Source organism: Lampetra fluviatilis, chromosome 26 (assembly GCF_964198595.1).
Source record: "Lampetra fluviatilis chromosome 26, kcLamFluv1.1, whole genome shotgun sequence".
NCBI lineage: Eukaryota > Metazoa > Chordata > Hyperoartia > Petromyzontiformes > Petromyzontidae > Lampetra > Lampetra fluviatilis.
Window position 1 is genome coordinate 8,707,622 of NC_136300.1, and position 21,840 is coordinate 8,729,461.

Here is a 21,840-nt window from a genome sequence, read left to right on the forward strand (position 1 = left end):
AACGCGCTCGGCTTGTGCAGACTGACACACCGCGGCGTTGCCTAGCGACCGCTCCTCATCCTCCTCATCCTCCAGCGTCGCTCATCGCAAGCCGCAGTGAGAGGCCGCCAGACCGCCCGCGCCTTGTCCCACGACGTTGATCGCTTTGCTGTCTGTGCGGCGGGACGTGGGAGGAGACGGAGTGAGAATTCGGCGCTGATTGGTGGTGGGAGTGGGAGTGACGAGGATTTGGAGATTTGAAGATGAACATCGGGCACCACGAGTCAGTACCCACGCGTATATTACACACATGCCGATCTCCTCAGTAACACAAAAAATCAAATTTATACGTTTGATATAGAGTATGTATTCATAATCAACGTTTTTGGGTTTAGATCGCGTTATTTATAAATGTGTCGTAACCCTCCACCACCCTACACGGCCAATCAGTAAAAAAGTGTCACGTTGACAAAAGACAAATAGTTCACTGCTTTAGCCCACAACATTTACAATTTTCACGCTTCAACACACCGGTGGGCTAAAGCAGTAAACTATTTGTCTTTTGTCAACGTGACACTTTTTTACTGATTGGCGGGTGGTGGAGGGTTACGACACATTTATAAATAACGCGATCTAAACCCAAAAACGTTGAGTATGAATAATATTGGTCGCGAAAGCCTACGTGTTAAATAGAGTATATATATTAACGGCAGGTGGATTATAATATAATGTTTAACTTATGAGGCGCCTTTGACCAGAGCGCTCCGGTAACGCGGTTAATGTCGGCGTCAATCGCAACCCCGTTGAAAGTGACGCCAACGTTTTTACTTTCAATTAGCGGAGCTTTAAAGCCCCCCCTAGGGGATGTTCTGGCTCGCTGAGAGCCCTTCGTGAACAGATTACACGATCGGAATACTGTACACTGTGGTCGTGATGTATTCCGCCTGGAGGAGGAATCCGAAGAGCTATGAAGCTCTTTGTGCACATGTCCAGTAGGGGGCCACGGGGTCAGCGAGTAAACAACAACAAACAATTTTTTTTTTAATATTCATATTCTTGGTTCTTTCGGTAAAGTCACGTAGAAGGGAAATAATAAAAATATAAAATGTTTTTATCGTATTGCAAAATAGAGAGAAGGTTAGCAAGGAGCTAAAAATGTATTTTAAAAGTATATACTGTAATAACAAATTGCATAAGTACGTAAACTCCTGCCGATGTTTTCAACACTCAATGCAACCTTGAACGGAAACTGCATATTGTGTCTGCGGTTAATGTTGTTGATCTTCTACCCCTAATTTGTGTTTTTGATCTCATTGCTCAGATTTTTGTTTGGTTGTTTTTTTCCTTCAGATTTCTATCTGTTTCATTGTGGTAAGCCGCGTTTTAATGCCGTTGCTTTTGTTATATTGGTGGCCCAGGTCGCCCTCGAAAATTATAAATTACACAATTCGCATAACTGCTCATTCTATAAACATGGCCAAGACCTAAGCGACACTTGGACATCTGTGAAAAAGAGCTTCAGAATAAATACAGATTCTAATTCTCTGGCTCTCACAGCCCAGTGAGAAGAGTTTTGAGTACAATTTTTATTATGAAAGTCGATCGCACGGATATATAATTATTATCATCATGCGCCATATTGCAATACAGTCCATCTCGTGTCTCATTGTGTTCGTCAATGTCCATGTTGTCTTGACCGCGGGTCGGCAACCAACATAACACAGTCATGTTTTTGGAATCCATGTGAATAACGTCGTGAATCAGTCCTTAAAGAGCCACCACATGCTCCCAACTCCCGGTCTAGGCCATTTGTCATAGCAGATTATACTCACAGATTTAAAACTTTCCTCTTGCTATGTTACTCTGCTTCTTTATAGAGTTCAGCTTTCCAAAACCACCCCCATCTGCTCTCTTCTTTAATGTAATTATAGTGATCCCGAAGATGCCTTCAACAGCCCTTAGATGAAACTAGGTGGCTGTGTACGGTACCTACTTTTTTTAAAGATCAGTGCTCCTCTCGATATCGTCGTTAACGCTCAATAAGTGTTAACCACATATATATTTACGATGACATGTGTACAGTCCACGAATAACACACGAACATTCACGGCTTGTTTTACAGTTTAATTCGAGATACCATGAGAATGAAGCAGAGGAGGCTGGGGTTGGCTGGATTTGGAATGTTGTATACAAACTCAGTTTGCACCGTAATGGAGCAATCTGGCCATGAAAATCAATCAACAAGACCACATCTCACCAATAACTAATCTGAAGTAGTTTTATAGCAGGGGGCGATGTTGCTATGTGTAATCCTGATTGAGTAATTTTCAGGTAATTATGTTTCGAATTTGGAAGACGTGGATCATGTAATTGTTTTTAAACTAAGCTTAATTTTTAATTTTACCAGGTAAGGCCCACTGAGCTACGTAGCTCTTTTTCAGACGTGACCTTGCCACAAATTATAGCTCAACGAAGTGGCTTTTTACGTGGAAATGTATAGCAACCAAAACAACTCGAGAGGAATGTTTCTAAATGATGTCTGAGATGTTTTGTTTTGTTTACTTCAACCGTGCTGCAAGACGGCCACTGGTATTTTAAGTTTAATACACCCGAAACAATCACCAGGGTGGCCTGCCAGAATTCGAATCGCGCGTTGCCGATCTGTCACAGGGATCGATATGTTGTGGGTGGTGGCTGGACTGCGCGTGGCATGTGAGAGGCAAGCCTGTTGTTCGATCACGTTAGTGCATGTGTGTATTTAACTTATTTCGCGCCGTACGCAGCCAACCGTACTCATCGGACGTGTGATCGGAGTGCAGAGTACAATGACACGAAAAAAAATGTTTTCTTGCGTGTTAAAGTTTGTCACGTGGTTGATTACACTGTCGCAAAATTCTTGTTCCTGGGTAGTAAGTGTTATTTCGTCATTGCTTATGCCTAAAAAGTAGAAACGATGGCTATTATTCCCCACAAACTTTGCTTTTGTGACCAGGACAGTGATATTTTGAAATTTACTTATTTTCAATGAGAAAACGGGCGAATTTGTGTCTTTCGTTCCCATAAAGTCAGAAAAAAACCATATGAATGAAAATGAACGTGTATTTATACTAAAGTAATACAAAAATTACTACAAAAGATTTAGAAATGAGTAGTTTTTAGAGATTTACGATTATACTGTAAATCACTTTCATGAATCAGCCCCCAAATGTAGTCTCCCATCATGTTATCGTTATACTGTCCTTGGAAGCAGCGTTCAAAGTCAAGTATATCCTGGTGGAAGCGCTCGCATTGCTCCTCCGAGTAGGCTCCCATGTTCTCCTTGAATTTATCAAGATGAGCATGAAGGATATGGACTTTGAGGGACATCCTACAGCCCATTGTGCCATAGTTCTTCACCAGTCTCAACCAGCTCCACATAGTTTTCGACCTCGTGATTGCCCAGGAAGCCACGAACCACTGCGACAAACGTGTTCCAAGCTGCTTTCTCCTTACTAGTGAGCTTCTTGGGGAATTCATTGCACTCCAGGATCTTCTTTATCTGTGGTCCGACGAAGACACTGGATTTGACCTTTGCCTCAGACAGCTTAGGGAAGAAGTCTTGAAGGTACTTGAAGGCTGCCGACTCCTTATCTACAGCTCTGGTAAATTGTTTCATAAGGCCCAATTTGATGGGCAGTGGTGGCATCAGCACCTTCCGGGGGTCCACCAGTGGCTCCCACTTGACGTTGTTCCTCCCCACAGAGAACTCGGTCCGCTGTGGCCAGTCCCGCCTGTGGTAGTGCGCCTTGGTGTACCTGCTGTCCCAAAGGCAAAGATAGCAGGGAAACTTGGAAAACTGCCTTGGAGATCCATCAGGAATGCCACAATTTTGAAGTCTCCGATTACCTCCCAGCCGTACTCATCATACTTCAAGGTGTCCAGCAAGGTCTTGATGCTGTTGTAATCCTCTTTGAGGTGCACCGAGGCACCGAGTGAGCCAGGGGAAGAGACGGGTACTTGTTACCATTATGGAGCAGCACAGCTTTGAGAATCCTGGATGAGTTGTCAATGAAGAGGCACCACTCATTCTGGTTACATGTGTAGTGGTGATACGCGCTGGGGTAGGGATCGTGTGTCAGCGCGTAGTGATTGGCTGTGTGTGATGGTGACGCGCGCTGACGGTGGGGGATCAGGGGTCAGCGTGGGGTCATGGGTTGTGTGGTGGTGATTGGCTGTGTGCCGGTGACGCGCTCGAGAGGGAGTGATCGTGTGGCAGCGCGGCGTGATTGGTTGTGTAGTGGTAACACGCGCTGGGGAAAACGGATCGTAGGAACAGCGCGGCGTGATTGGCCAACTAAGGAGCGATGCTCACGTCGAGGTCCGCATACACTCCGTCTCCCGTGAGCGGGGACTATATAAGGGGATGCGCACAGGCGCACGGGGAGAGAGTACCAGCGAAGACGGAGGAAGAGGCGGAACCCTGGGACCCGGGGCCGAACGTCCGTGGGAGAGCCGGCTCGTGGGACTCGGAGGTGGTGGCCCACGCCCAAGCCGGGGTGGGCCTGTAGGCTTCACGGACGTTACGGGGCCAAGTGAAGTGTGTGTAGCCGGAGGAGTAGAAGCTACACGAGTCAAGCGAAGTGTGTGTAGCTGGAGGAATAGAAGCTACACGAGTCAAGTGAAGTGTGTGTAGCCGGAGGAATAGTAATTACACGTGTCGAGTGAAGTGGGTGTAGTCCGAGGAATAGAGACCACTCGTTGTATAGTGACAAGTCAAGATTTAATAAAAAGTGTGTTACCCGTCAAGGAGTTTCCTGCCGTCATTCAAATACTTCACATGTGATTCCAACTGCCTCGAACAGACTGGTCACATTGTGGCAGAAGCAGAGCCCATCTTGACGGGAAAAGAAGCTGCAAAAAGTTTGGTGACGCTTCCTCTGATCTGCGACTTGCACACTTTCATCCAACAAGTTCCACGGCTTGAGCCTAGACGTCAAAAGCTCGGCATTGGACTTGGTGAGTCCAAGATCTCTGATCAAGTCGTTGAGGTCTTTTTGGTTGAGGTAGTATGGGTTTCTCTCCTCAGCTCCACCTCTGAAATTGTCATCTGGATCTACAACGTCTTCCTCGCTCTCTGACTTGCTGCTCTCTTCTAAAGATGGCTAATCTCTCTCCGGAGGAGTGGGTACGGGGAGCTCATGGCAGTGTGGCACCAGGGTGATGGATGAAGGAAGGTCTGGATACGTGATAGCAGGTGCATTCTTGTCAGTCCGACGTTTGGAAGGGTCCACCATGCAGAAGTAGCAGTTGCTTGAGTGGTCAGTGGGTTCCTGCCAAATTCTTGGGATAGCGAACTTCAACCACAGCAAGAAAGTAGGCAACGCCTACTTAAGCATTTTCTTGCTGTGGATGAAGATTGCTGTGTTGTGATCGAAACGTTGTGATTTGTTTGATTTTATTTCTACCGACGTGACTTTACCGAAAGAACAAAAGAGTATGGATTCCTGCAGTCACAAAAGCTGCAAATCAAGATTAAACGAAAGCATCACAAAATCGCAAATTAAACATAATGAATATGTAGGGACTATATAGCAGTAACTGTACGCATTGGGGTGGTGGGGTACATGACATTTAGAAGAAGTAACGTCAGCGTTTTGTGTGAACATGTCCCCCTGACCCCGACCGACTTGGTAAAAGCCGCCCCCCCCCCCCACTGAACGCGTGTGACTTGGTACGGCCGATCGTGCGCAATGAATAAATAAATACACGCAAACTGCGCAAAATCGCTAATGAAAGTAATTTAAAGTTGACAGATGGGAAAAATTAATAGCGCTTGCTCACGGCGGGGCTTACGGCGTGGTACCTGGCTAATTTTTTTTTATGTAAACCCAACCGTTGGAGAGCCAAGCGCGCGACCACACACAAACCCACACACAAACCCCGCCACAAACCCACACACAAATTTTTACTTTTATATAGACAGATTTATATTACTGGGAAGTTTTAGAATGTTCTAGAAGTTACTCCACGTTTACTGAGGGCTGAATCTATCTGTAATGTTCTGGAAAATAGGTACATTTCAAAATATCACTGTCCTGGTCACAAAAGCAAAGGGTGTGGGGAACAATAGCCATTTTCTGTACTTTTGAGGCATAAGCCTTACGACCCAGAAACAATAATTTGTTTTTGTTACACAGTGTTATCGACAGCTTCAAGAAGGTGCTGGCACTGGCATTGTTTGACTCACTTGAGCTGGCTTGTTTCCACTGCCACTCGTCAGGACAGAGCTTCCTTGTGAGGGTCGGGGGGCGGGCGAGCTGATGTGGCAGCTTTACGCTGACTGCCGGCGCCTTGGCATTGGTTGACATTGCACTTGGATTGTGTTTAGCGGACCCCCCCCCCCCCAAATGGTTCGTGCCTCTTGTATAAAAGTGTGGTTGTCAGCATTCCTTTCACTCATACCTTCCCCTGCATCGTTACAAAGAGGAGGATGGCGTCCGATACTCAGTGAGTTGACGGGCAGTAAGGTTCACATCATTTGACAGCTCAGCACCGGTTCTCGTTCAATGATTGCCTAAAGTAATGGTTTGCGTTAAACGCTGGCGAGAGACCGTGTTTAAAGTAAAACATACTTAAATCAAAACATGTGTGTACAGGAACTACTGTATATGTTACGAGAATATAATTTCAGAGGTTCACGTACAAGATTACAAAATATTGTGTTTTATGTATCAGGTTTATACAGTTCTGTATTACATTGCTTTGTATGTTAATTTTATACGGTAGCGTTTGTGAATTATGGATCTGATCATGTATCATGAGCAATTTATGTTACACTTGAACGCCATTGCTAATGCAGTTACTGAAATGCGAAGTAGCAAACACTGCATGTACCTATTTGTGTAAAATATGTGAAATACTTTACATTGTACACAGAACTACAAAAATACACTCGGATTCTTGGCTTTAATGCTCAAATGATTGAGCATTAAAATAAAGCTCAATCATTTTTCTCGTTTCAAAGTTGTACAATATTTCTATGTAGAGATGAGTAATCATTCGCGTGATATACGTGTGTAATTCTGATTAGATGTTCATGGTTTTTGCGTTTAGTTTGTTGTCATTCCTCCGCACCTCCGATTAGCACGGTTGCGAAAGAAGTTCAACATACATGCATGTGGTATGCTAGTGGTTGACGCACGATTGCAATGTTGCGTGTTCACACCCTGCCTGGGGTGGACTTAACTTGTCGTCTCGCTGGAGCCAATGAAACAAGATTCCAGATATGAAGCTTTCGTGACTGCAAGGATTCATATTCTTAGGTTTTTTCGGTAAAGTCACGTAGGTAAAAAATTAAAATTAATAAAAGTCAAATAAAAAAATCACGACTTTGTGGGGGGTTTTTTCTGTGGTAAGAGTCAGGAATCACCACCGTGGGAACGGGGCCATCAATTTCCACCACTGGCATACGCAGTGTGATCACGCCAGTACTCGCTCGGGCAGGGGGCTGCGGTACAGTGTCGGTGAAGCCTGTGCGTGCGCGTGGTTTTTTTGTGTGTGTGTGTGCTTGACATTAAACAATGCCCCCAGGCAAGTGACAGTGGCTCCGTACAGCAGAGCAATTGTTAAAAGCGGTGACGTTCCATCTTATGCATGTTTAAAATTCAGAGAAAAATGGCCAGGTGGCTCAAATGGCAGCAGAGCACTGAGCAAAGACTGCCGAGAACCTGGGATAAAATCCACACGACGCCCTGTGATGACACTGGGGGAAGCGAGACAAGCAATGGTCTCCGCCTGGTCACCAATGGCAGCCTCCCAAAACACCCATCGTATTAAATGTGTCCATGCGTTGAGTTGGGATAAACTCTAGCTCTGACAATTAATACATCGGTTTGACTCTTATGCATCAGAGCAATCGCAAAGGAGAACACACGGCAAAGAGGTGACCCTTACTGTGTAAAGGATACAACGGCCGCTTGAATATTTAGATAAAATACCTTTGATCGATTTCATCCTTCGTCTTTCTTTGACACACGGGGTGTACTGCTACATGAGATTTCTGGATCGATTCTTCGAATGATTTTAAACCAATAGGATAATTGGAATTGTGAAAATAAAGAGAAATGTTATTAACTAATGAACATATATGAACACACTCACTTTATACTTTCTTTACTGTGTTAGCTCCATGGTGTAATTGAGGCATTTGCGTGTTTAGTTAAGTGTTATATTGCACACAAATGTGGCTGTCAAACAGCGGAGCTCTTAGAATTATCACCGAGTGAGGCTAAAACTTTACGTCACTGCTTAAAGAGACAGTAAAAATGAAGCACTATTAAAGTGGTAAGAGCTGCACTCTTCTTATTGGGGTAAAATATATGTTCATAAAGTCATAGTACAGAAATAAAATTATAGTAAAATCTATATGCTCAGTCAGTCTATACCCTTGGTGTCATCTCTGCTCTCTTTTAGTCCTTACCAGGGCTGTGATAAAGACACTCACATTGTGAATCGCAGACAAACAAGAAATGGGCAGCATAAAATACGGATAAACAGGCACAGAAACACCCTGAAACAGAGAAGCAAACATGGACAAATACAACATCTGTGGGCCCCTTTTTTGCCGGTATCAAGATGATGAAAAGATTATAGGATGACCCTTGCCCGACCGGGTACGGGTACCCATTTGCGACCCTGGTGCGGCCGGGTACGGGTAAGGAATCAAAACCCGTTTGCGACCTCTGCTCTGTCTGTAGTCGTATCCTCAAATCTTGCAACTCAATTTTTACCCACTTCCCAATGTGCTATCAACTGCAAATTTGGTATACTTGTGTCATACTGATGACAATACTATATTCTATCATAAAAAATGAATTTTTTTTTATTTTAAAACATTCTTTTACACGCTTTTTATTAACTCTGTCTGTTGTCGTATCCTCAAATCTTGCAACTCAATTTTTACCCACTTCACAATGTGCTATCGACTGCAAATTTGGTATACTTGTGTCATACTGATGACAATACTATATTATTTCATAAAAAATGAAAATATATATATTTTAAAACATTCTTTTACACGTTTTTTATTAACTCTGTCTGTTGCCATATCCTCACATCTTGTAACTCAATTTTTACCCACTTCCCAATGTGGTATCGACTGCAAATTTGGTATACTTGTGTCATACTGATGACAATACTATATTCTATCATTAAAAACTTTTTTTTAAACAATCTTTTTTATATGTTATGTTTCGGCTTGGGTCTAATTGTCCACGCTCAACTGACGTTGGCTGTAAATCACCACGGCCCCTTACGTTATGGCAAGCCTCGGGGCCAATTCTAGAGTCGCAGAGTTCTGCCATTACTCGTACGGTACATTTTATTAAAGCGTGTTTTTAAAAAAGTATTTTTAAATCTTACTTATTATTTCATTCAAGATAAAATAGACAGACACAAAGACAGCGGCGGCCAACGACACGGTCACTGTGAGAGACATGGGCAGAGAAATGGAGATATATGGCAACACAATGACACGTAGACCGACACGTGAGTGCTGTTCGCAACGACCATATTCATGCACGTACTTTGTTGTTGCAAACATCATACCTGCATGGCCTTTATTCCCTTGTGTTCATGTTTGCACGCCACACAAGTACGTAATAAAGGTGTGTTGACCTAGGGGAGCGCTACAATAGATTCAAATACAACTTATTGACATCCTTGGTGAGGGGTCAACCCAGGTGGGCAGGTTTGTAGCATGTTGCGTTAACTACTGCGCCAAACACAAAGCGAGCAGCTATGAAAGCCAGCACAGCACACGAGGGGGTGGGTGGCCAACACCACACCCGTCCGTCTTTGTCTCTGTAGTGGTGATATTTGAGGCTGAGTCGACCTAGGGGAGGCCCAGAACCAAAAAGGCGAACAGCCCTTGTGCTGTTCTCCTTCTAGCGTTCTTTGGTCTCCAGCACCGGTGAGACAAATCCATGAAGGAGGCTGTCCTTGGTATAAGCCAATCAGTTTCAAGGACAATGCATACATTATTATCAAATCACGTTTGTTGGCATGTTTTTACTACAAGTTTGTGTGGTTAATGCAAACGTTATGCCTCGTGGTTTGTGTCTATTTGTTGTTGCAACATCTAAATGCCTCCTGTATTATTTCCAGAAAGGGTAAAGCCGTTTCTTCTTTCTTTTTTTATGAACTCACATAAGTTACGGTAATAAATAAAAAGATTTAAAAAAATGATTTTGGTTTGCATTGGTGCACAAACACATTCCACCTTACTGGTCTCTCTATGTGTTGTGAAGAAAGGCCATTGCCTGAAACGTCGCATATAATATAGTTTTTTTTTCTCTCAAGATAGTGTCCTTAAGAAAATGTGTCAAGTTCGTTTTTATCTCATTCAAAATGGCCACTTGTTAATGACTGGAGCTGTCCTAAAATGACTTTAGAACGTTTCAAATAATCGTAAATACTTTGAAACTCCACCTAAGGGCAAATAAAACCGAATATGTTAATTTTATGAGCCCTAACTCGAACTCTACTGCAGCTCGGAGTCAATGCACTTTGTCCATAACCACTCTCTGCATGCAGCACAACCATCGAACACGTTTCTTAACTTGGCAACGGACTCGATTCTATCCCAACGTCAAACCTCACATTGAAAATGTGAATAAAAATGTAAGAATTAAGATGGGGACTTTTTCGATAGGAACAAATCACGTTTGTCATTTTGTACGTGGAAACATTTGTGCCTATCCTGATATCATATTCAAATCAACCTGTCAATTTGCTAAATCTTATCTTTCATTTCGCCTTGAATTTTATCTTACACCCATCACTGCGATCCGTAACAGAGGTTTTTGGGTTAGATCGTGTAAATATATAAATATGTCGTTAAAACCCGCCACCACCCGACACAGCCAACTAGTAAGGGTTGTCACGTAAACAGAACGTTCTAATTCGTCACGAGTACAGCACACCGGTGTGTTGGAGAGCCAAGCCACAACATTTACAATCTGAGTACGACGTTTCGCCAGTAATTACAACTAGCTTCATCAGGCGACAGCCAGATTTGTGAATATAGAGGCGTAGATGTGTTCACCACGCTTCTGCGCTCTTGCACAATGTGGGGGGGGGGGATTACTGAGGCAACGTACATTATACATGTGCATGATGCGAGCCCTTTGAACTTGTCCTTCCTGTCTATTGTGTTTATTAAAATAGCCCTACCAACGGTAATCCCTATTGAAGTACGCTGCCTTTTGTAGGCATGCATACAAAAGGCATATAAGGAAACGAAACAGTAAGACTTCTCCACAAATCTGGCTGTCGCCTGATGAAGCTGGTTGTAATTACTGGCGAAACGTACTCATTGTAAATGTTGTGGCTTGGCTCTCCAACACACCGGTGTGCTGTACTAGTGACGAATTGGCCACGTTCTGTTTACGTGACAACCCTTACTCGTTGGCTGTGTTGGGTGGTGGCGGGTTTTAACGACACATTTATATATTTGCGCGATCTAACCCAGAAACCTCTGTTATGGATGATATTAGTCGCGAAAGCCCTCGTGTTAAACATCACTGCGCTGGTTACTCCAAGCCCGGTTATCACCTCCTCCTTCAACGAGCAGGCAGACTCATTGGACCAAGTTAATCGGTAATGCATACACACACAACTCAGTCCCTTACCTATCCAAGGTGTATATTTAGGATCAAAATCATCAAATCTTAGACGCGCCACAGAACTAAAGGGCATTGTGCCGAGCACAACAATCCCCACGCAGTTCTTGCTCAGTCTCCGTTAATGCTCCAAACACCTGGAATCCCATCGTCTCACGGTTTCTCTCACATCCACATCAACATTGGCTGCTGAACTGTTGATTCTTCATGGCAACTTCCCTTGCAATCGCATGTTACACACACCATTGTGTGTTTATACATTAATACGCATTCGTCACCCAATGTTTAACGTTTCTGGAGCTGAGTTTTGTGATTTATGATGTGTCCGACCTGGAATTGCGTTTGCAATATTTTCAGTTTCTCCTCGTGTGAATCAGCCGTTTTTGTTCAGATGTTGTCGTATTTGCGTTGCTTTTATGATGTTTGTTTCCCACGTCACTCTTGTAAATGAGTTTTCACCTGACACAATACAACGTGAACTTCCCTGTCGCCCCGTGGTGCGTGGGATCGTGGTGTCTCACGCCTCCCCGACCCCCACCACGCTCTGCGGAGCTTCAAAGCCTGGGGAACCATTGGCGTACATGTCGATTGCAATGGCAATCATTACTGAACGACCCGTGGCAATAAACGCGTGGCACTTCGGTAGCATTGGTTAAAAAAAAGCCTGACTGCTGATGAGGCACTCGATGTGTTGAACCGAATGCTGCTGAAATGATGCACTCCCAGAAGGCCGTGTGGCTGATGGGATGTGTGAAAAATACTTTCGTTTTTTTTTGTCACGTGGTAAGAACAGATGTGTGAAGACGACATAGTGTATGCTTGCCTATTTAGTTCCCAGCGACCCTAATAATGATCTTGTGTGTTGTGTACTAAATTACTCTTTTTGTCAGCTCCCAGTGGAATTGCAAGTGGCACAAACAACCCCTGGAGCGCTGATAGCTATCCACAGCACATTTACTGAAATGTAAAACTAGATCATCGCAAAATGAGGGTATGGCATCCTTCACATTGGTTTTGTTCAGCATTCGTTTTCACAGCTCGGAGAGAATGCCAAGAGTTTCACGTTGGGTGACAGGGTGGCACGATGTGACGACTACGATAACAATTGTGCCTGACAGAAAGAAGGTTCCTAGGTTAAATTTCCGATTGGAGACACCTCTCTGTGTGGAGTCAACGTGTTTTTCCCCCTGATCTGCATGGAGCTCCTCCTGGTTATCTGATTTCCTCCAATAGGCAATAACTATGCGTTGCATTTCATGCCACATTTAGACAAGCTTTGACCCTCTGGCTGGCTTGCATCTATCTAATTTTAATATATTTCTCTTGTTTGGCCCGATACTCGTATTCATTGGATACTGCTGCATTGAGTAACAATGCACACGTTGAACGAGGGAGGTTCTGGCTTACAGAGGTGGGACAAAGTCATTGTTATGCAAGTCCAAGTCGAGTCGCAAGTCATCAAATTCATGACTCGAGTCTGACTCGAGTCCAAGTCACATGACTCGAGTCCACATCTCATAGGTGGGACAAAGTCATTGTTATGCAAGTCCAAGTCGAGTCGCAAGTCATCAAATTCATGACTCGAGTCTGACTCGAGTCCAAGTCACATGACTCGAGTCCACACCTCTGCTGGCTTATGAATACAATGGAAAACAAGAGGATTTGCATTTTTTTTTATTATCAACGTCTATTCATGCGTCTGTTTTACTTCCCGTGTTATTTTTTATATCTTTGTTTTTTTGCTGTTGTTGCTGTGACTCAAAAGAGGTGCAGAGTGATTGTGTTTTATGGCTGAGAGTTCAACTGTAACAATAACATTTTACATCAGGTGATCGTGGTTTAGTTAGAGAGTGGAGTTGTTAAACGTGGTCGCGTAGTTATGGTAATAGGAGAACAGGCGGGAGTGGTTAAGGAGGGGTGGGTAGCAATACGGGTAGTTAGAGTAAATCAGGATGGGTTCGTGTAACATCCTGAGCAATTTCACATTTCTGGGGTGATTTCTCATAAAGCGCCAGAGTTTTCCAAAGCTTAACGCAAGCTTTGGCAAGCTCCACTATTAAAATTTCGTAGTCTCTCATCGACTGCTAACACTGGGTGACCACTTTGGTTTTTTGATGACCCACTATGGGTGATAACCGTCGCCTTTTCGAGTCTACAGACGCTTGGTTGAGAACCCAGCTTGAGAAGATGTTGCAATTTAAAATGTGTATGGGATTAAGGTATACATGAACCTCATCAGTTCATCCCACAAAGATAAAACAGACGTCCATCATTTCTCAAGCGAGACTGAACAAAAAAGCCATATAGATATTTTATCACTGACCAAAATATGTTTGTTTTGGTAGCTTCCACCATAGCAGTGTGATGAAGCATTGTTTTTGCAATTGAACATCATTACATAAATGTCTTATGGTACGTCTTACAATTCTGTAGCAACTGTAAATCCCAATCGTGAATCACAAGTCGACTGGTTTCATGAGAACGGCCCTCATCAGTATTCACACCGTAGTGAGCTCTTCCCAAGCCTCTGTGCAAAGAATTTGAATCATTCGCAAGTTGAGACCATTCTCACTCGCGAATAAACTTACAAAATGCGTGATGTTTGTGCCCCCGATCTTGCGCACACCAGTGAGGTTTCTAGAGAAGCATCAAACACCGCGAACATTCCAGGTTTTGTATATTTATTTTCCTTTCACAAATCACCAGTGTAAAAAATTAGACGTGTGTTGTAACTTCACCTTTCAACAACATCTTTATTCTTTGACAATCAGAGGGGTCAACTCACCCTATCACTCCTCCAAGATTGGTAAATTAAGTAACACATTGTGGGAAGTAAACGGTGGGAGTCCTCGCATGGATAGACTCGTCTCCATTAAAGGAATGTGTAATTTCCACCACTGGATATGAGCGTCTTCCGGGGCTATTTTGATTAATCCGACACTAAGTTTGACAGCTTAAACCTTGCAATGCAGAATACAATGTGGAAATATGCAAAATGGAACATTTGCAGGTATTTGTACATTATTTTGTTTATTCATGCTGGACTGACACACTCTAGTAAGCTCACAAACACTGCACCTTCTGTCTCGTTTTATTCACTGTGTATATTTGGTGCCACATGTTTCTTCATAATTATTATAATTTTCTCGACTGTTGTTTACTCATTCTCGAGTTCTACTGCTCTCAGCTTCCACGAAGAAACCGATATCCACGGGGCTAGCCATGACTTGTGAAATCGAGAGAAATAAAAATTTGAATCAAGCCGAGCTTTGTCATATCGAGGGAGGGAGGGGGGTAACTGTTTTATTGGCGATCAAATCACGAGCGAGACAAATACAAAGCACAGTGATTGCTGGACGATATTATCACTGTGCCATGTAGATAGTGTCACATTGCACCGTTTCACCATATGGCCTTACTGGCCATGGACAGTATGGTGTGTTGACCTCAACACAATGGCATTTATGTGTATGCCTTCTGTTTAATACAATTTTTGGGAAAATATATTCCATTGTCTCTGTGAATAGCTATGGCAGACGCGTGTCACCTCGTCTGACTCTCCTGTTCAAGTGTGCGTTTGTACTTTCTCGATCGCATGGGAGTGTGGCTGTTCTCGTGAATGGTTTTATTGTTTCTAAATATAATAATACTTTACAGCCACTTGTCAATCCACTGCTGGATGAAGGCCTCCCTGCACTGTCACTCAAGGGGGTTGTTTGACCATACTTCATCACGCTGGTTCAGTGCGTGTTGGTGAGGAGTGGGACCCAGGATTTGAATGATCGGCAAAGAGTAGTAGCCTTGGCTAGGAATCAAACTGATTTGTGGGTTCATAGTGCAGTTGGCAAAGCACTGCACCACATGTTATGAGAATATTACACAATTGTATCTATATGACGTGATTAAAGTAAAATTGCTTTGCAAACAATTAAACTACGTCCCATAACAACTCACACTCAGAACAACCATAGTTTTTCAATGAATGCTTCGCACTATGTGGGTTTGGGCTTCCACTGTTCCTAACCATGCTGTTGACAGTGAACATGAGCAGCCTCTAATTCCCACAGTAGTTCTTTCAGGCTTCTATTGAAGTGCTGACCCCTGAGTCAGCCGCTTTCATATACTTATTCTGCAATTTGCTTAATGCCAGCCCCATGGAATCAGCTAGCTGGTTGACTGAGCGTTAATGTTAAACAACACTACATATCATTAACAGTAACTGTAAAAAGCTGACTGTAATTTGTATAACTTACCTGGATTGCTCTTGTTTGCCATAAAACCCATCTTTTGAAAACTGACACATATTTGTTTGGCTGTGATCTTGTTAACGAAACTCACATTGTGAGTTTCCCATTGTTAGTGCAAAAATCCATCTGTTACATCGGTGCATGGTATTCTCGTAATAATTAAAAACTCCGTTAATTCTGTTGCTGATTTTCGCAACGCAAGCAGCAAACGTAGGGTTTTTTTGTAAATATACCAGAAGATTCAAAACAACACGTCAATGCAGAACGACGTTGTGGTGAAAGACTTGGACTATGATGACAGGCTTTGGCGTCGGTGGCCAATTGTCTTGAGATAAATCTTTGCGCTCAATGGTCCTGCATACGTGTGGGATGGAGTGGGTGAGTTATACCTCCAAATGTAGCTGATAACCCAGCATTTGTGATCACCAGTTATATTTTTCCAAATTGAGCAGAGAAATGGACTTAGGTGAGAACAATCTCAGCTTCTTCAGGAGATATGGGAGTTGATCGTGACCTGGTTTTGGCGCTGAGACTGGACACCGGGGATTTACGAGAGGGATGGAGCTCCTGACCTCTTGTTACAGGTCAGTAGGAAGTGATCATGTGGAGGTACCACGACATATTCTTTTTTTACCATATTTTTTTCATCTGATTTTCTCTCATTCTTTGGGTATTTCGGTAGAGCAATGTAGATAGAAAAAAATATTTTAAAAATAATAACATCACGACGTTTCGATCGCAACACAAGCAATCGTCATCAGGTGAAAGAAGAGGGGGAACGCTGCTGAGGCAGGCTGTTTATAAAGGTTTAGAGATGGGCGGGGCAGCTAATGTTAATGTAGGAGAGGTCTCCGTAACCTGCAGTAGGTCTACACTAATCAAAGAGCTGTTTACAAAGATTTAGAGATGCTTGTAAATGTAAGCTCGGAGAGAGCTCGGAAAGAGCCATCGCCACATGGAGGTGGAAAAGAATGGCAAGCCGCCATTTACTAACACAGTTAACGGTGGCTTGTTAGTGAATGTAACTCAGAGAGTCGAATATAACTGCTAACATAGGTAGGTAATATAGGAACATCACAGCCAGTTATGACCTAAACTGGTTAATAACGTCCTTCCAATGATTGCTCAGTTTGTACCCATATATATATCTGGATGGCTTCATGAACGAATCTTTGCTGATAGCCAGTGGGTTTGCAGAGTACCTTCGTCTTGGAAAAATCAATTTTGCGTGTGCCCACCGTGTTAAAATAATGATCAGCCACGGCTGAGGTATTATTATTTATTTTGAAAAAAAAATTCTATGTACGTGGCTTTACCGAAAGACCCAAATAATATAAATTCCTGCAGTCACGAAAGCTTGAAGTCAAGATTTTCTCACAGGCTCAGCATTATTTAAAATTGGGATTATAGAGAGCAGTCATCAACCCCCATTTTACTGGACTCTCCTGATAAATGAGACATAAGAGTTAATGAGGCTTTCCTGGGGAAAAAATTGTCATAATAAAATAATACAATGCATATAGCGTTGTCACAAGCATGTGATAGCTGGACCGTTTTTGGCATCTGCATCAAAGCATGTGGTGCATGGAGGGAGCTGGCATTGTCAAGTCAGATGTGCCAGCAAGAAAATTCAAACCTGTTGGGGATATTTAGGTTTTTGGACGTGAATCAGTAATTTTCTATCTCAAGGAAACGGATTTTGACGTAGCATTGCGTGGAGTTGTCTTTGTTTTGGTCACAACATTTTTTAACTGAACCCAAATTGTAATCCCTCTTGGCTGTCAACAATCTTAAATAATATGAGTTAGTTACACCATTCCTCTTGGTGGTTAACAAGTTTATTGGGAAAACTCAAGAGCCGTGTTTTTGTCAAGTATCGCCTGTGATGCTTGACCTGCACCCACAGGTCTCCCTTGAACAATACATATTTGATCTCATCGGGGCTCTTGGCCATAAGTAAAGGTTACCAAATGCAAATTAGTTGTTCTGTGTGCATCAGAGCAACTGCTGGAAAAGTGCAGCGTGTGTCATATTGGCAAGGCCTGCTGTACACAGAACTCTCATATCACACACGTAAAACAACAAATAACAGAGAAAACGTCCTGTTATCCAAACGTGTTTATCAACGACACGGTTAGTGTACAAATCAGCAGGGGAGTCTGCTGTGTCCCATACATTTGTAGTGAGTCCAACTGAGTCGCAGACGTTATCTTGGGAGCAACACTTTTTATTAAACATGAACACGCAACACAACACGATCTACACTCGGGTCTCGAATGCCCATCTAACCACGCTACGGCAGAACTAGACACGGTTCGCTATCCCGGTCCAGACCACAAACGGGGTCCCGGACCGCGTGGCTAGAGGCTTCTTCTCCCCGACGTGGATCTTCGTAACACCAGCACAAGAAGAACCTCGAACTACTCACGGGGCCCTCGTTATATGCCCCGGGCTGGGGCTGGCTCCACCCTTCGCCCCGCCCACCTTCCAGGTCTCTCGAGCTCCTTCTTGAAGGTTCCCGAGAGCTCCTTTGCACCACGTGACCGCCTCACGGCCCCCGTCCACCGGTGGCCCCCCTCCAATATCATCCGGTCACGTGACAGCAGGTCAACCGCTCCCTCACCGGGAGCCTGCACCACACACAAAGTTCAAAGTTCATTTATTAGGTATAGCCCTGTGAGCCATTCGGCTCTTGAATCGGGTGCAACCGCAACAAACAAAAAAACATGAACAAGAAAACATATTAAAGTGACTATGTGCAAACAGAAAATCCAAGAAAAGACAGAAAAATATTGCAGAAAAATCACCGTACACCTTCTTCTTCTTTAGTGCTGCCTAACGGCTTGTGCGACTTCACGATGATATTGGTCCCGGTTTAGCACGGCGTGTAGAGTTTGTGCTGTTGTTAATTGTAGCCATGTTTTGATGTTACTGAGCCATGTCGTTTTTGGCCGTCCTGGTCGTTTTTTCCCTTCGATTTTTCCTTCCAGGATTAGCTTTAATAGCTGGTATTTGTGGTCGTTTCGGGCAATGTGGCCTAGGTAGTAACACTTCCTGCTAATGATGGTCTTCAGCAGTTGCCTGTCAGTGCCCATATCTTGCAGAACTTGTGTATTGGTGGTTTTGGCTGTCCATGGGATTTTCAGCATTCTTCGATACAGCCACATCTCGAAAGCTTCGAGCCTTTTGGTTGCTGTTATTTTCAGTGTCCACGTCTCAACTCCGTACAGCAAAATTGACCAGATGTAGCATTTCAGTGTGCGCAGTTTCAACCGTGTGCAAATATCCCAGTGGGATGCAAGTCAAACAACAACCATAAGACACTGCTCACGGTGCCTCCGCACTAACCAGCGCTCGCCAGAGGTCGCAATCGGGTACCCAATACCCGTACCCTACCCGATACCCGGCTACCCATACCCGGCCGGGTACGGGTACCCGTTTGCGACCCTGGTGCGGCCGGGTACGGGTAGGCCGTGAGTCACTGGTGAGTAACCGTTTGTCACTCATTTCCCAACGTCTTGTCTCTTCTCACAATTCAAGTTCCTAGAATCAACCCACCCGTGGCTGCAACATGGCTTCATCCCAGAGGTCGCAATCGGGTACCCGATACCCGGCCGGGTACGGGTAGCCGGGTATCGGGTAGAGTACGGGTACCCGATTGCGACCCTGGTGCGGCCGGGTACGGGTAAGGAATCAAAACCCGTTTGCGACCTCTGGCGCTCACCCAAGCCCCGCTCGGGCTGGTAATACATCCCGTAACCCAGGCTGCCCGTAATGACAACACATTACCGGCCGTGGCTTCGCAAGCTCCGGCACCATACAGTGACAAGCACAGTCACTACACATTAGCCAATTTCCCTGGACATTGCGTAACGCTGCATTACGCAATGTCCATGGGAACATGTAGCATTACATTAACCTTAACATCCGTGTGTATAAGGTGCAAAGACAAACACCCCCCGTATAGCCTTAACAGACTATAGGAGCAAGTGCTGTCAGCAAACGCCTATGAAGGCTGGCACGGCATACGAGGGAGTTCTTTGACTTTGTCCTTCGTGTAAGCCTCAAGGCAAATGAGTGTAGCGAACGATACGAGAGGCGGGGAAGTTCGGGGTCAGAGTGAGCACATGGGGGAGACCATTACCAGGGTCGGAATTGGAAAGATAAGCGTATTAAAGAGAGAGGGGGCGGGGAGCTACCGCAGAAGAGCTAGGTCGCGAACAAAAGACAATTAGGGATGTGAACACAGAGAGGCATTAGGGCACAGCCACGGTGGCGGAGGCGAGGCGAAGGGCTGAGGAGGAGGATAAGGAGGAGAGGTGGTAAGAATAGTGGGAGAGTAGAGTTGGCGTTGGAGCGAGAGGAAGAGAGATAGCGCGAGGAACCAGTGAGCGGGCGGATGAGCGAGAGAGTGGGGAAAGAGCGGGCAGAGGGGGCGGCTGTGGGACAGGCGATCGTGGATGGAGAGATGCGAGGGTGAGAGACAGCAGAGACGAGACCGCACAGTGGGTTCAGCATGTGTTCTACACACCGTATTCCTCACACAATACACACGTTGTGCACACCACATTTGATTGTATTTTTAAAAATATTGATTTCAGATTATGAATTGTGTACGATCTACGAGCATGTGAAAATAGAGAAAAATGAACCAGATCCAGCGATTGGAAGTCAGACATTGCATGAACTTTGGGCAGTGCTCATCTCCATCGGCACTCCCTAACAAGTGGTGGAAACCCCAAGTTCCATAATAATTAATCATGCTCCTTTTCCCATGAAAGTCACACTGAAGCTTAGGGACTTAAGTCAGATCGGTATTGTGTTGTAATTTTTCCATGTCCTTTACACGTGACTTTTGCAATGTGGGAAGGAAACTCGTTCTGTACTCACACGTGCAATGGGTGATAATGCTCTGCCATCTCCTCCGCGATTCGTCACGACCTGTTGGTTGGGATCGCCACGATTTCTCAACTCTTTGAGTTGGGTGTTCTGAACGACAAAATGACCACACTTCCAGTTCTTTTCTGCTGGTGGTTTGGGTAAGGCTGTAAGCCGTTATACATGTGTCGTGTCCTCGGTGTGTGTTTGTCGCGCACACACTCAGTCGGAGACGAGGTAGTTGCAGGAGGTACCTCTCTTTATTTCCGTCACACTAACTCCGGCCTCCCTTCTCGACCACGTTGACGTACAGCCTGGCCTAGACACAACCCTGACCGCGTTGCACCGACGGCGTCGACCGAGACGGCCAACGACTGTCCGGCCACGCAATGATCGGGCGAAGGCGGCAATGACGAAGGCGGCGAAGATGACAGCGACGACGAGACGAGTCCACTCCCAGAACCGGCAGCCCGGAGCTCTCGCTCTCCGCTGCTTTTATTCTACTCGGCGCGGCCTGCCTCCTTCCTGGCCCCGCCTCCCTTCTCGAACCTACTAGAGGGTTCCAGGGGCCTCCCGATGAGGTCTTCCGTGACCCTTGCCCCAGTTCCTCCGCCTTGCCGGCACACACACCGTGTATATGGTCGACGGCGTGGGCGCTCACTGTCCACCGCTCTGTCATTACACATGCAATGCTGTGCATCTTTGTGTGTTGTTAAATCTATTAGTCACCATCTCGTGTTTTGGTGAAATGGCTGTCATGCAGCACCAGTGTGGTGAAAGTTCCACAAATTGAATCTGCGCAATCGGCCAGTCCTGCATACAAAGTGTTAGAATACAGGTGGTGTGCTTACACGCCAATTTTGGCGAACCTACCTAGGTAAGCCAACATTGTCGTTTATGTACTGAATGTGTATTTGCGCGTGTCGTACCTATGTATTCTGCTGCGCAAAGCTGTCAGTCAACCCATCGCACCTGGGTATGTCCCGTGACCTCCTTCCAGAGATCCTTCGACACTTGATGTATCCTCAAGGTGCACCTAGTCTGGTACAAGCGCCGCGCTGACGTCACCGCCACTT

The 21,840-nt window shown here is 44.7% G+C and overlaps 1 protein-coding gene across 2 annotated transcripts in view; it reads left to right on the plus strand.

The window, feature by feature from the left end:
* Position 1: 1 nt before the first annotated feature.
* PNP (purine nucleoside phosphorylase) overlaps positions 2-21,840 on the plus strand; it is a 41,008-nt gene continuing 19,169 nt past the window's right edge. Inside the window, exon 1 of one of the 2 annotated variants that reach the window (XM_078868659.1) lies at positions 2-262. In XM_078868659.1, the coding sequence (XP_078724785.1) occupies positions 243-262 (20 nt within the window). In that variant the 5' untranslated portion in view covers positions 2-242. Of the gene's footprint in view, positions 263-6,373; positions 6,466-21,840 lie in introns of those variants that run through there. The other variant, XM_078868660.1, reaches the window with a different exon arrangement.